The 14,317-nt window shown below is 41.2% G+C and overlaps 1 protein-coding gene across 1 annotated transcript; it reads left to right on the top strand.

Moving 5' to 3' along the window:
- Positions 1 to 487: 487 nt before the first annotated feature.
- Positions 488 to 12,717, top strand: IRAK1BP1 (interleukin 1 receptor associated kinase 1 binding protein 1). Its single transcript, XM_040060610.1, has 4 exons — positions 488 to 751; positions 7,378 to 7,443; positions 11,258 to 11,388; positions 12,386 to 12,717. Exons 1-4 carry the CDS (start codon positions 488 to 490, stop codon positions 12,654 to 12,656), a joined length of 732 nt encoding a protein of 243 aa, XP_039916544.1. The 3' UTR covers positions 12,657 to 12,717.
- Positions 12,718 to 14,317: the final 1,600 nt, after the last annotated feature.

The following is a 14,317-nucleotide window of genomic DNA, read 5'->3' as shown; positions in this document are numbered from 1 at the left end:
TAATAACAATTCAACTGGACATGGACCTAGGCAATGCGCTCTGGCACGCCAGGGTGTGAACCTTGTCCTCTTGTCCTGTTCTTACTCACTTTTCACGGCTGGCTGCCACCCTCGGACACTGCCATGGCAGCCTCCCCTCAGCGAGCGGCAGAGGGACTTCCCAGACAACCAGCGACAGGATAGGAGCACACAGTCTTAAACTACACCGGGGACGTTTAGGTTGGACATCCGGCAGAATTTCTTCACGGAAAGGGAGCGGCCAGGGCGATGGGGGAATCACCATCCCGGGAGGTGTTTTAGGAAAGACTTGACGGGGCACTCTGTGCCACGGTGGTGCCCGCTCCTAGGCTGCACTCGACGCCCGCGGAGGTCTTTTCCAGCCTTCACGACGCCGTGACGACGCCGAGCGCGGCGGGAGCGGGCGGGAGCAGTGACGTGGCGCCCCGGGGTTGCCATGGTGCCGTGAGGGGCCGCCATAGCCAGGGCCATGGCGCCCGCGCCGCCGCTCTCACGCGTCTTCGCCGAGCTCGACCCGGCCCCGTCCCCGGTCCCGGAGGGACGCGCGGGGCCCTCGGCGCCGCCCGAGCGGGAGGTGCACGTGAGCGGCAGCGCGGAGCTGAGCGCCCGCCCGGACCGGGCGCGAGTGTCGCTGCGGCTCGGCAGCCGCAAGGAGGCGGCCGCGGCGGCGCGGAGCAGCGTGTCCCGCCGGCTGCAGTACATCGCCCACACCGCCCGCCTGCAGGGCGTCCCGGTGAGCTCCGCCGCCCGGGGCCCGCTGAGGGGGAAGGCGAGGGGGGCAGCGGGCGGGGCAGTTCCCGGTTCCCGGGGCGATTCCCGGTCCCGTTCGGCAGCCGGCGGGATGCGGTGCCGCCCCGCCGGAGCGGCCCTGAGGAAAGGCGCCCGCGGAGGGCTTTGGTGCCGGCGGGAAGCAGGGGAGTTACGAGTTTGGAACTCTCGGGCCTCTGTCTCGGGAACCCGGGGGCACTGCTGGGAAAGCCTGCCTGTCTTTGGAAGGCTGCAGCCGTGCCGGCCCCAGCGGAAAAGGTGGAATGTCGCTACCCGGGCTTTCCAACAGGCTGCTTGTTGAGCATGTGAAAGCCGTGCTGCTTCGTGTCCCACGGTGGTGGAATCGCCGACCTTGGAGGCGTGTATGGAAAAGGCTGGACGTGGCTCTCAGTGCCATGGTCTAGTTGACATGGTGGCGTTCGGTCAAAGGTTGCGCTCTGTGATATCGGAGGTCTTTTCCAACCTAATTCTGTGATTTGCTCGTGTAATACAGCATTCTCCCGTGCGTGCGAATGAAACTGATCAAGTGCACAGCGGCATAACCTGAACCGGTGAATGTCCGAGTAACTATGTGATTACTAGAGCTTACCAGCAAATACATACAGAGCTCTTTTCTCTCTCTCTTTTCTCTCTCTTTTCTCTCTCTTGTCTCACTCTTTTCTCTCTCTTTTCTCTTTCTTGTCTCTCTCTTTTCTCTCTTTTCTCACTTTTCTCTCTCTTGTTTCTCTCTTGTCTCACTCTTTTCTCTCTCTTTTCCCTCTCTCTCTTTTTTTTGTTCTACTTAAGCAGAGATGTTTTGAAAAACATGGGATATGTTTAAGATAGCTGATGCGACAGAAGCCCCTTATGGACCCTAAAAGTTCCTTTACCACAGTGAGTTTTTTAGCCTCTGGAAGTAATTTTGTGACAGCCAAAAGGCATAGTTTTGCTTTTAAAGCTTTGTCCAAACAGTAAATGCTCCATAAGGGTGATATGTGTCCTATCAGTTGTGCTGATGATGTTTTTGACTTTCACAAAAGAGTTTTGAACAGTGTTCTGACTCTTAAAAACAGAAAAAAAAAGCTGATCTTTTATGGAATAAGCAGTTGTTTTCGAAAGTTTTTTCTTACTGAAATTCCCTAGGAAGTTTGTGCCTTTTGAGTGTATTCACAGATAAGCTGGGGGGAAAGGGAGTTGATAGAGTTTGCTATGAACAGCAGATTATTCAGTGGAGGGTTCCCTGATCCTGCATGATGTTACAGTGCAAGTAAGAGTCAGTAAATGCCAAGTAAGAGAGCAAGTTACTCAGCCTAAACAGTGATGTGCCAACAGTGAAATTGCATACTCACATTTCAGATGCTGCATGGTTTTGAAGATAAGTACTAGCTCCAGCTTTTCATTTCCCAAACAAAATAGGATTACCTGGGTATTTTTTGAACTGTTATGCAGTTGCTGTAGCAGCTATACAAATTGTTCAGGAACAAAAAAAGTCAAAAAAGACGACCACTTAGCCCCTGACAAAGCTCATATTGCAGCTCTGGAACTAGATGGCAAGGGGACATGGAGGCTGCTCTGGGCTAGGTGTTGGTCATGGCTGGGGGCATGTCTGTCACAGGCAGCATTTGTCATGGGTTCCATTGCCATCAGGATGACTTGTACAGCCTAAACTGGTGCATTTTTATAAGGGATTACATGTTAAATGCATTCAGTTTCTATTAAGTGAGTTAGCAGGAGTTAAAAGTGATAGATTTTAAGAGGAATGGGAAAAGACAAAGCAATTCAGCATGCATTTGTTCTTATTAGTAGAGAAAATGTTAAGCTTTGTACCCACCAGCGTGGTGAGCTGTGAGATTATGGGGCATTTTCATCCTGACTGTAATTAAATAGCTCTTCAGAGCATGGCTAGATTAGAAAAGATAGTTGCAAATATTTACCCTGTAGTGAATGTGAACAACTGGCTTCCAGTTTTGACTTGAGACTGAACTGGGGTAGCATGGAGCATCCAACACATGGTGGCTCGCACACAACAGGAGTAGGCAGGGTGTTAAATAGGTAAGTGTGCTTTAGAGGGGATGTGTACACCACTCCAGGCTAGAAAAAGGGGTTGCAAACTGAAGTACAACTTGGACAAACAAATGGTTTTATTTGGGTTTATAACAGGTTCAGAAATGTAATATGAGCAGGGTGGAGAGTGGGCTGTTTTTACAATGTGAGAGCATTCGGTGTCTTATTATAGTTACAATAATTTCACAGTAATCTTTTTCTGTTTCAGAGATGCTGTGTGTTGGAGAATGGAAATGTTCTTTCCACTTAGTTGAGAGACTGTGAAATGCTGCTTGAGTTGTGGGTTTCTCAGTGTTAGCAAAGTGTTAGCTCTTGGGAACTCTGAGAAAAACAACGTGAGGTTCTTTTTTCAGAGTAGTTCCCCACGGTATAATTTTTAGTGCTTTGTTCCATCCAGTTTTAAATCACTCTACTGCTGGAGCTTTTATTTGCCTTGCAGCTTTTCCGCTAACAACTCTCACTGCTGGCAATTTGTTCTTAACTGCGTTTGCTAACTTCACTTGCAGCTAATACCATTCTAGACAACTGTAAAATTAATCACTCTTCACAATCTCCATATGGTTCTAGTTGTTGCAAGCTTATCTAAGGCCTCCTTAGAAATCATCTAACTATGCTATGTATTTATTTTTAATTAATCCACAGGACAATTTCCTTAACCCTTATTGTTGCTGTAGTAGGAAGTTGGTGAGATCAGAAGTGCATAACCTTTGCAGCAGCAGCAGGAGCTTGCATTAGCAGCTTGTCAGGATGCCTGGGGACAGCACCTGATTTCCATATACATTTACACAGGATTTTAATCAAAAATAGATGCACACAGTGGCATTTATTTATAGAGTGCTGTAAGTATATGCAGCACTTCGGAGCACAGAATGGTGTTTCCCCATTGATTTTACTTTCCCTGCAGCCTTCAAAGCAATCTCCCTTAATCAGCCCAGCTGCTCAAAGGTAACATTTTCTTCTTTCTCTAGAAGCAAACAGATTTTATATTTGCCACCTATGATTTATTTAAGGAGTGGTGTGGAGATTACACTTGTTTTCTTTAGTGGCTATATCTAACAGTTGGCATTGGCACTGTTTAAAATAACAGTGATAATATTTGTTGTACCTGTCAGAGTGATATCGAACAAAACAAACCATCTAGCAAACTATACCTGGTAGGCTCTGGGTTAGAGATTGTCTGAACTGGGATACCTCCCTTGGATTTATGTGCAATAGTCTCGATATTTCAAAACTTACTCAGGAGTCACAGTTATCTATGCACATCCATACAATCAGTTAAAAAAGATTTTAAAGTTTACTCACTCAGTTGCAAAGTCTTCCAGTGTCAGTATATCCCTGAATGAAGGTTAAAACCTGTGTAAGGCATCACCTTTTTTATATTACCACATAATATAAAGAAATACCTCCAGAGTACCCTGCATTTGCTGAGTACAAATCTGCTTTTTTGTCTTTCTTGTATTAACTGTTACATATACTTGTTATTTCTTCATTAAGCAGCAGAAACTTTTTCACCATAGGTTTTTAGGTTATCATTGTCATCTCATGCCAAACAGAGGAGACAGAGTGAGGGGATGAGAGGCTGGAGCACAGCTACTGAATCCCAGAAGGTGCTCACCATCCTTGACTATCTGGAGACACTGTGGATGACTGTCAGGAGACAGGAGCATACATCAAGGCTCTCATTAACCATTTCCATAGTGCCAAGAAGAAAAATGCCACGATCAGATGGAAGAAGCTAAATCTTGTGATTGTTCAGATATCTTTATTTTTCATAATGTAAAATTATACTGGATATATCAGTCCAAATGTACAAGTAGATTTTAAGAGACATTTTCAAGTGTCTCCAGATATTTTTTTTTTTTACAGTTACACATATCAGCATACATTACCCAATGGGCATTACATTCCAAACTATAAACGCTTTCCCTTGCTCAGGCTTGGCTTGTGTGTCGTAAAAAGGTCTCCTAGTGTTGTTAAGTCATTAGCCAGGAGCAGAACAAATAATTTTATATGCAGATGGGCTGTTCTCTTAGTGTGTTGTTACATACTTGTCTCCTTGAAGTGTGTTTTTGCAAACCTACCCATTTGTTTTTTACCCTGTTCTCTTCTGGGGAAATTAGCAGTCATTCCTATAAACAGCCAGTGTCATGAGGGTGGGCACAGCGGTCCTGTGACAAAGACATCATTCAGAAGTAGCAGATAGGAGGAAAGGCTATAGAAGGTTGTGTTCAGTTGGAAAGAGTGAAAATATAAAGCAAAGCATATTTCTAGACTTGATATGCTCAATGGGATATTGACTATCTTTTTCATCTTTGTTTATTTTAGAGTGCCTTCAGCAGTGATGTGATGCCACATAAAAAACAGGCTTTATAAGCAGAATTCAAGTGTGATTCTGTTAAGAGTTTTTCAGTGGTTTCTGGGGTGCTTGAGATAACAATATTGTTATATTTGTTTAATTACTTTTCTATGATTCTTGGCCCACAGATTTAGAAAATGGAGAAAGTTATTCCAGATGTCCAGAACACCTGAAGTGCAGCTTTCCCTAAGTCACAGTGAAAAGTATTTCTTCTGTGGCTATTGCAATCAAATGGGTATTTCCTCAGCCAAAATATGAATAGTAGACTTCAAATTCAAAATTCAAAATAAACAGTAGGGAAGAAAATTTTTTGCTTTTGAAGTAGTCTCAGTCTTGATTCCAATTTAAAATTCTGTTGTCTCCTACCTGTCTTTTCCGTATCTTGGTGTGAACATAGTCACGAACGGAAGCAGAGTATGTATCAGAGAAATGTATCACAGAGGGCCACCTTGTTATGACTTCAGCAATTATTTCGTCCATTTATCTTCAGTAGCACATACAGCTACTGTCAAATTTGGTGGGATTAAAATTAGCTGTGAAGGAAATTTTGTAGTACATGGTGCAAAATGATCTTTCACTCCATAATATCGATCTTGCCGTAGCGCTTGGTGCCACAGGATGGCAGTGTCCTTAAATACACAGGAACCTTGGGAGGGCACAGCCAAATTCCAAGGCTTGGATCTGCTCAGCAGGAAAGAGAACCTGTTTTTAAAAAGGATTAAGGAGAGGGGAAAGGGGAAAACAAGTGCATTTTTTCTGTGTTTACAATTGTGTTACAGCACAGCTATTTCTGTAGGAAACTAGTTGTAGAAGTTTGTGTTTTCTTCGTGGTAATGTCTATAAGATATGTGAGACCTCTGGGAAAAAAAGTCTTTCTTGGCAATTGTAATTGGATTCTATCATAAATAGTAAGATTTTCCCCATTTTTTAAGTTAAATGAGCTGTGGGTGCAAGACTGTCTTGATCACTCTTTAGCAAACTCCAGCCAGCCACATAAAAGAAAAAATACAGCTTTTATGGACTACTGGCTCTTACTAATCCTTGCTCTTACGAGAAGAGATTTTCTGAAAATACCTAAAAAATAGGGCTGTTGTGCTTGAATTTGAGCACTACTAATCAATCATGATACAAATTTTGAAATTTCAGTTTTTTATAGATTGCTATGCAATGGTAATAAAACCATATAATATTTTAAAATGAGAATGCTTCTCATAGTTAATGTCATTTGCATAAACTTATGCATGCTGAGTGATAAACTTGAAGACTTGAGCATCTGTAGGAAATACTCTGACACAAAGCATCTTTTGATATGTGTCAACATTGAAGACAAGTATTTCCTATGCAAATAAATATAATAAATAAAACTTTAGTAACTGGAAGGCTGGGTATCTGCTTTACGACCATTCATGGATGTTACATGCAAAGCTGCAATTGAACTGTAGGCTGTGCTATTTTTGCTGTGTTAGAGTAATTTCACAATAAATTGTTTGTTCAAACTGTTTACTGCAGAAGGAAGAGGGTGAAAGATACTCGGCTGTTAGACCAGTAGCAAGCTGGTCAAATATTCACATGTAACTGTAATTATTCTGTATCTTCCCCAGTTCAGTATCTTATTTATATGTCCTACAGGATTTGCCAGTGCTCAGTGCAGCCATTATGTTGACCAGTGTAGCTGCTGTTGATATCGAGGTATCACTGGTGGAACAGCCTTTTTCAAGGGTTACCATTATGCCAGAATAATAGCTGTTCAGTCTTTGTTCACATGACTTTGCTACAAGCTGCTGCTGCTGCTAAAATATCTTAAAATAGGGGCCTAAAAAGCACTTATCACATGCTAACTTTCTAAAAACAATTGAAGCTTCTAGATTTCTTGTACCAGGTGAATTTACAGTTACACACTAATGCACACAGTTTCTACCTAGCAGCCACTTTATGACCTAATTGTTCTCTTCAAGGGAAGAGCAGCAAAATCATATTATAGAGCTACTGTATAATTGACTTAGAATAATGCAAGAAGTCTTTAACATCCAGCTAGTTTTTAACTGAAAGGTATTTGCATGGTAAATTCAAAATTTCTGTTGCAAAGTCATAAGTAATATGCCAAAACAGTTCAGCTTTTATAGGACACCATGTACATACAGCAGATGCTTAATTTCTGTCTTTTAAGGTTATATTCCTCTACTTTGTTTTAGGAAGAAAATGTGACTGTAACAGAAGATTTTAGCAGAGTAGAAAGTACTTATCAAATGGAAGCAGAGGTATGTATTCAACCTAACTAAAAATAAAAATAAAATAAAAGAATTAAGTACGTATAAAAATTTGCAGACTATCTTTCCTTAGACCAAGGAGCATAGCAGCAGCATAGTCCAAAAAAACTATTTAAAAACTGCAGTTTATAGCAGAGTTCAGCTGCAGTGTTCTGTTGTGTGCAGAACTTGCTTTCTCCTGAGATGAATGTGTTCTTTTTAAATGTTACCTGATGCTACAGACCGGCATATTTGGTTCTGGGGCAGTGTGAGCAAACCAACAATTCTGAACCCTGCTTCACCCATAGCCCTTCCTGCCCTCTGCTTCTTGCAAGGAGTTGGTGAGTTCAGAAAGCTGCTCCCATTAATAACATTTTTTTTTTCCCCCAGCTCAGATTTTTTTTTTCTTTTTTCATTATTTTAGCTCCTTGAACTGGGAACAAATGCAAGATCTCCTTAGACCACAGTTGCACAGCACCTGGATTTTGGTCTGTTCTATACAACTCTGCCATCAGCTTGCTCTAAGTAAAATAAAGCTAATTGTTTCCTGGGTAAAAAATGCTCTATGAAATGCAGATATTATGGGAATAATCCCATTTACTTCAGTATCTGCTAAGGGAAGTATATATTTGTACATTCATGCCATAGTAGGAAATAAATGCTGGGGTCGAAACATTCACTGAGGGAAATTATGTGTGTTCAGCTAATGTATTTTTTTAGACCATAAAACTTTAATCACTACCCAGCAAGTCTGGAGATTCTTACAAAGTAAACCTGGAAGCCTGCAATAAAATGATAGCTGTTTTATAGAGCTGTGGTTTACAGCTCTCTTAAGCAGGTTCAGCCTCCTTAGTTTGCTTGCTTTAAGGCATATTCTCATCTAAATAACACCAATAAATACAGAAATGATTGAGAATTTGGAGAAAAAAATTTGGATTTTAAAATGAGTCTTAAGGTACTTAATTGGTGTGCATCAGTGTCATGTTCTGAATGACTTCAGCTTCCTCATGGAGACACCCACTACCTTGAGAGCTTAAATCAGCATGCTTTTTGGGTGACCTGTACTTAAAAATTAATAAAACTCTATTATTAATTATATGAATTATTGTTTAGGCTACAGACAAGCTTAGGCTTACAACTTCAGTCTAAAGTGGTAATTTAACCAATTATCCATCTTCTGCAATTAGTTTTTATACAATAAGTATTATATGTGGAAAGCTATTTGCTTGGATTTAGTGTTGATTTGCAAGCAGCTTGGACCAGCTGTAATTGCTGTTACAGGGTTGTGTGGTTGCCTCGGACCCAGGGGTTGGAACTGGAGGAATGTAAGCACAGTGCTGCTGTTTTGGCTGCCCTGCATGCTGAGGTAGCAGTGTGACCACTCTTAATGCAGAGATCAGTCCCTCCTTGCTTCTCCCTTTATGTATATCCTTGTTTCATTAGTGCAGCTTCATAAACCAGTGAAGTTCTATTGACCAGCATGTTTACCTATTTTAGCAATATAAATGAACTTAAAACTCACTTCCACTCACTTGTCTGTTAAAGAGTTTGCCATTATATGTCTTATATGTAAAGTCCTGGAAGTCCTGTGTTATTTCATTCTATAAACTCTTTACCATTTGTCTCCTGTAAAGAATTTTTAGAAGACTGAAAAATTCCCAGGCAAATAGCTATTTAAAAGTATAATGAAGAATTCAAGATATTCTTTCAACTGTAAGGAGATAATTTTAATTCATGCTGTAACAAAGGAAACTATGCAGAAGAATAAAGTTGTGTATAAGATCATGAAGCTCTATAATATCTTTATCATAATAGTTCATTTATTGCATGACGTTCTCAAGGGAGGAAGATTATGTTGGTTTTGTGCATTTCTTAATACACTCACCCCCTTATAAACCATAACTTCTTGTCATTTACAACCTTATCCAAACCTTGGAAGGTCTCTAATAATTTTACACAGCCTCATGTTACTTTTTCACGCTTTTAACCTTACTAACTGATGAAGTTATAACATTTCTTTGCATTTTAATGTTCAAGTATTTTCTGTAATTGTAAGTGGAATTTATTAGATGTAGCTCTAAATGCAAATTGTGATTTTTTTTTTTTAGGAGGGGGAACAGCAAGTACCCTCAGGTACTTGAGGGTACCTGATCAAGTCCTTCTTTTTTAACAGTGAAGTTCCTGAATGCCCAGAAGTGCCCCAGTCTGAGCAATTTTATCTCCTGCTTAAGACCCATAGTTCTTTTATTTCATCATTCTTTTGTTTCATCCCCTAGAGGCAACAAATCTTAAAAATGCTGATGGCAATCTGGAAAACACTGTGACAGTCCTCATGGTGAGACTTTCCACAAAATACAGCTATGACATTTTCCTGGCAAAATGTCACAGGGGCATGTAAGCTTTTTGTATGTATGGCAAGAACTCCCACTGAAGAAAAAAACTGTAGGTGTAGCCTCATCTTCAGTCCCTGTTCAATTAACACTGCACCTTTCAAAGCCACTGAACCAGTGCAAGGGTCCAAGCCAGGATGAGGTTCAGGTACTACACCAAAAGGCTAGCAAGGTTAACAAGATGGAAGCATTAATTACTTTGTGATAGTTGTCCATAACAACTTTTTATCTTACTCTGTATATGAAGTACTTTCCTCCTGGTTCACTGAGACTCATCTTCCTTGAATTATCTCATTCCCCATAAGGTAAATCTCTGGTATGCACACAGGAAGCTGACATGCTGTAACTTGGATTTCTGTGTCATATCCCTTCACTGGGGTAGCGTGATGTATAGAGTGCAGCAGCCATGGGGGCAACTGTATGTCACAAGTGTTGGCAATAGAATTTTCTTTACTGCAGGTTTTTTCTTCCACTCCTGCGGAAGCTGTATTAGCATGCAAAAAGAATGGAGTCGGGGATAAGAGAGGAGGTGAAGCTGACTCATGATGAGAGCACTGTACTGGAAGTGAAGATGAGGTTTTAGTTTTTCTAAAAGAAGAGTTAGGGATCCAGGGTTTCTGATTCCCGAATGCTGTATCAGCTCAGTGTCATTGTTTCAGTCCTGGCAGCTGTGCTTTGCCACAGAGAAAAGTTGGCTCTTGCCTGGAAAGTGGCTGCCTGGCTGGACTTTCCACCAGGAAAACTGTTGGGCTCTGGATCCAGTGCTGATAGTGATTCCTGCTTCATATCATTTGGGAAGGACCTGAATTCCTAATACATCTTCATTTAATGCTTCTTAAAGCCAGAGACAGCTAGGTGTTTAAATTGTTTTTAATCCACGTCTGAAGTGCCCAGTTCCCTCTCAGCACTGCAGTGAGTCTGTTCAGACAACAAAGGATTTGGAGCCCACTGCAATCTGAATTAGGCTTGGCTTAGCTTAATCTCTTAGCTGAGGTTTCTTTAACCTAATGCTTGGAATTAAAATGTTGTTTTCCTTCATACACAATGTTTTCCACATCATTTTGCATGAGCTTCTGCATAATTAACATCTAGCAATTTAAGAAGGGATGAACCAGGATGCATCTAGTCATGTGCACCAAGGAGCACATTCGTTCTTCGGATTGTCTGCATACCAAGAATGCCATATTTCCTCAGAAAGGGATTTCTTAATCCTCAGTTTTAAACCATTTGATGAACTTCTTTCTGTTGCAAACCTAATGTGAGTCTCTAGGGCTATATAGAAGTCTTATGAGTTCACAAATGTTGGAGTTGTATACAGGACCAGTATCTTTAGTTACCTTGTAGATGTCTGACTTTACACTGATTTTAATAAATGTGTTGAGTCATAGTGGAAAATGAAAATATTACTCATGTGATGTCTGTTCGCTCACTCCCAGGTCTGTATCATATTCAGTGATTTCGGAAAAATGCAGAATGTTTGCAATCTACTCATTGAAAAATTAGGAACTTCTGTTACCATCAGTCCACCTCATTTCTACCATACTCCAGAAGCCATAGACACCCTTCGGTAAGTTCTCTCACACGCCAAAAATCTTACAGCCTCAGTTAATATGAATGCATAATTTATGCTGTTTGCAATGAGAGAAAGTAGTTTCCTTCACACCTATTAATATTTATGTTAGAGATTTCAGTATTTAAGTATAACTTATAAATTAATGCTGTTCAGCCTAGAAGATAGAATTTGTTCTTGTCCCTGTGCAAAAGCAGAATGTAATAAAAAATATTTTCCCACTGATTTCCACTGGAGTAGAACCTGCTCTGAATCTTAGGCCAGCAGAATTTGGTTTTGATTTCATTTGTATTTATTCATGAGGGTGCACCTGTGTTATCAGGTGTTGATAATTTTAAGTACCCTTGCCAATTCCCATTACTGTTAGCTGCTGACATGATCTGGAAAGAGCCATGTGTGACACTTCCTCAGCATCAAAACATGCTGCCCTGAAGCTCACAGTCTTGATCTGTTTTAAGCATTGACTATTCACAGTCCAAGTGGCTTCTCCCTAAGTGGGAGGGACAGAATGAAGTTTAGTTTTGGTTGGGGTTTTGCCTCTTTTAAGGAAAGGACTGCCTGGTCCAAGAAGTGAGCTTAAATTAGCTGCTGTTAAAGCTTCTTCTGTTCCAGAGAAGCCAAAAGTGAATGTTAGAGGTACCTACAGGAGATCAGGAAATATAGCCACTGAGGTTATGCAGGTGCTAGTATGCTTTGCAGCTGAGCCACTGAAATGCCTGGAGCAAGGGTTGAACTCTTGTTCTTACTCAGCGTGGATGCCTGCAGCATTCAGGTGTGAGAAATACTGGATCTCATCAGAAGTAGTAAGGGAGCTGACATTTCCTCCATACACGGTCCCCTCAATATCCAAGCTGTGGCCCAGAAGCTGGGGGAAAGCGATGTGCCTTAGCATCGCTGCAGTTACAAACCCCACAGTATTAAAAAACAGCTTGTCAGGAACACTGGTACATCAGTTGGACCTGCTTGTTATTGTGCTGCTGCTTCTGCCTCTCAGCCGTCAAGTGTGTGTCACTGCCGTTGGAAACACGCGCCGGAAGGCCCAGGAAGTCTGTCGACTGTTTGGCCAGGCATTGGGAAAGCCTTTATTGGTAAAAGAAGAAGAAACAAAAGAATGGGGAGGCCACATAGACAGTCACCTGTCACACTCTGCTGATTCACAGACTCTGCAGGAAAGAATCCAGGATGCTACTGCTTATGCTTCTTGTAGAGTGTTTGCTGTGTTTGAGATCAAGGGAAAGGAAAACAGGAGAAGCAAGTTGCTCTAGAAACCTACAATCCTAGAACCCAAATCTTACACATTTCTTAATAAAATTTGTATGTTTTCTTGTGCTTTTTGATGTTTTTTTACTTCATTCTTATGGTAAGTCTATCCCCTAAAAATTAAGCCTACAGTTAATTCTGAAAGTACATTTCACAGCTGCTTATTTTTTTTCCATAGCCCCTGTAAAACAGTAAGATACTTATGTGCCAAACATTTGGCACTCCTGGCTGAAACTGTGCTATATTTACACCTTTCTACCCAAAACTAGAAGAAAATTAATTCCCATTGCTGAGTCATGGCAAACTGAACATGCAGTGTGTTCGCCTCTGACAAAAATGAGTGTTCAACATAAAACCTGCCTAGGAATGTTTTATTTCATTATGTCTGTTTGCTCAAATTTAAAAAGGACATCTGTTGTCTGGACATACATTACATGTACAGACACTGAAGTCCTCAGTCATGAGGGTAGAGTCTTTTCAACCCTGGCTGCATAATGTATTTTGATTCATCATATCCACTGAAGTAGGTTTCCATATCAAGGTGATACACCTGAGAAAAAATATTTCAAGTTGAAGAAGCATGAGAACTGGCAATAAATATAAACTGATACTTGAATTGTTGAAGTTACTACACTGTTTTGAAAACTCCTGATGAGTTGTTTAATGTACATAGAGGTACTTCCAATGGAGTTTTCTGTGTACCATAATCAAATTTCTGTCATCAGAATAGCAGCTCTCTCCAAGTACTTTACAAATGTTGAACAGATCTCATGAGATGTTACAAGCTAGGTTTACACCAGTATCAGTGTTTAAAATCAGCACTGTTTCTTACTGAAGTAGTTCTCACTCGTGTTGCTGTTAGAGGTCTTTGGTATTTCTTTTAGCTAGATCAGTTATCTCATCCAATGAGGCAGCAGGAACAGTTCAGAAGTGGTGGGGGAAATGGTGAAGACAGAGCCAGGTGACGGCCTGAGGTCCAACAGGAAGATGCAAACCCTCCAAGGACATTCCAAGTCCTGTCTTGATGCAGGAAGCCCACAGTGAGTGGCTCAGAACTGTCAGCTGTGAAAGGATCATGACAAGTCTAAGCATTTTCTGGCCTCTCAATCTTCAAGAAATTACTGTGCCTGTATAGGCTGTACAAAAGGCTGAGTGAGGGCAAGCCACGGACCTTACCATCTGAGTTATTAACCTCAGCTAGATAACTTTGAAATACCTGGTTTTGTGAGCTTGTTACCAACAGTTCCTCAAATAACCTGTGTGGAGAATTAACCTGCTATGCAGGTGAATAAAGCAATTTGATGCCTTAAAAGCTAATTCCACAAAGTAAATATTTAAGATGAAGTATCTGTTTCTCCCCATAGAATATAAAGGAAACTGAAGGTAGCCAGCTAACTGGCATAGTGAAAGGTGCATTTTTTTAGACAATGTGGGCAGAATCCAGTTTTAAATATTTATGATACTCATCTGGAACAGCATAGTTTCTGCTCCTAAATTCAGGCATGTTGGCATATTCTGTATTATAATTGGTGGCTAAAACAGAATGGACTGAACTAAGGCTTCTCCCAAATAAAAGAAGTGATTGTGTCACACTCTGATTGAGAGGGGTCCTTTATGTGCAGCGGCCGAGTTTTGAGAGAGCATGGAGAGTCTTCAGGCCAGTCTG

This window comes from Hirundo rustica, chromosome 3, assembly GCF_015227805.2.
Source record: "Hirundo rustica isolate bHirRus1 chromosome 3, bHirRus1.pri.v3, whole genome shotgun sequence".
Classification (NCBI taxonomy): Eukaryota; Metazoa; Chordata; class Aves; order Passeriformes; family Hirundinidae; genus Hirundo; species Hirundo rustica.
Note: the sequence above shows the minus strand (reverse complement) of the source record. Positions and strands in the feature narration are given on the sequence as shown.

Bases quoted from the DNA above. Each gene is read 5' to 3' on its own strand.
- IRAK1BP1 (XM_040060610.1), top strand. From the start codon at position 488: ATGGCGCCCGCGCCGCCGCTCTCACGCGTCTTCGCCGAGCTCGACCCG. The intron at 752-7,377 runs GTGAGCTCCGCC...ACTTTGTTTTAG, and splicing joins CCCGCCTGCAGGGCGTCCCG to GAAGAAAATGTGACTGTAAC. The intron at 7,444-11,257 runs GTATGTATTCAA...GCTCACTCCCAG, and splicing joins CTTATCAAATGGAAGCAGAG to GTCTGTATCATATTCAGTGA.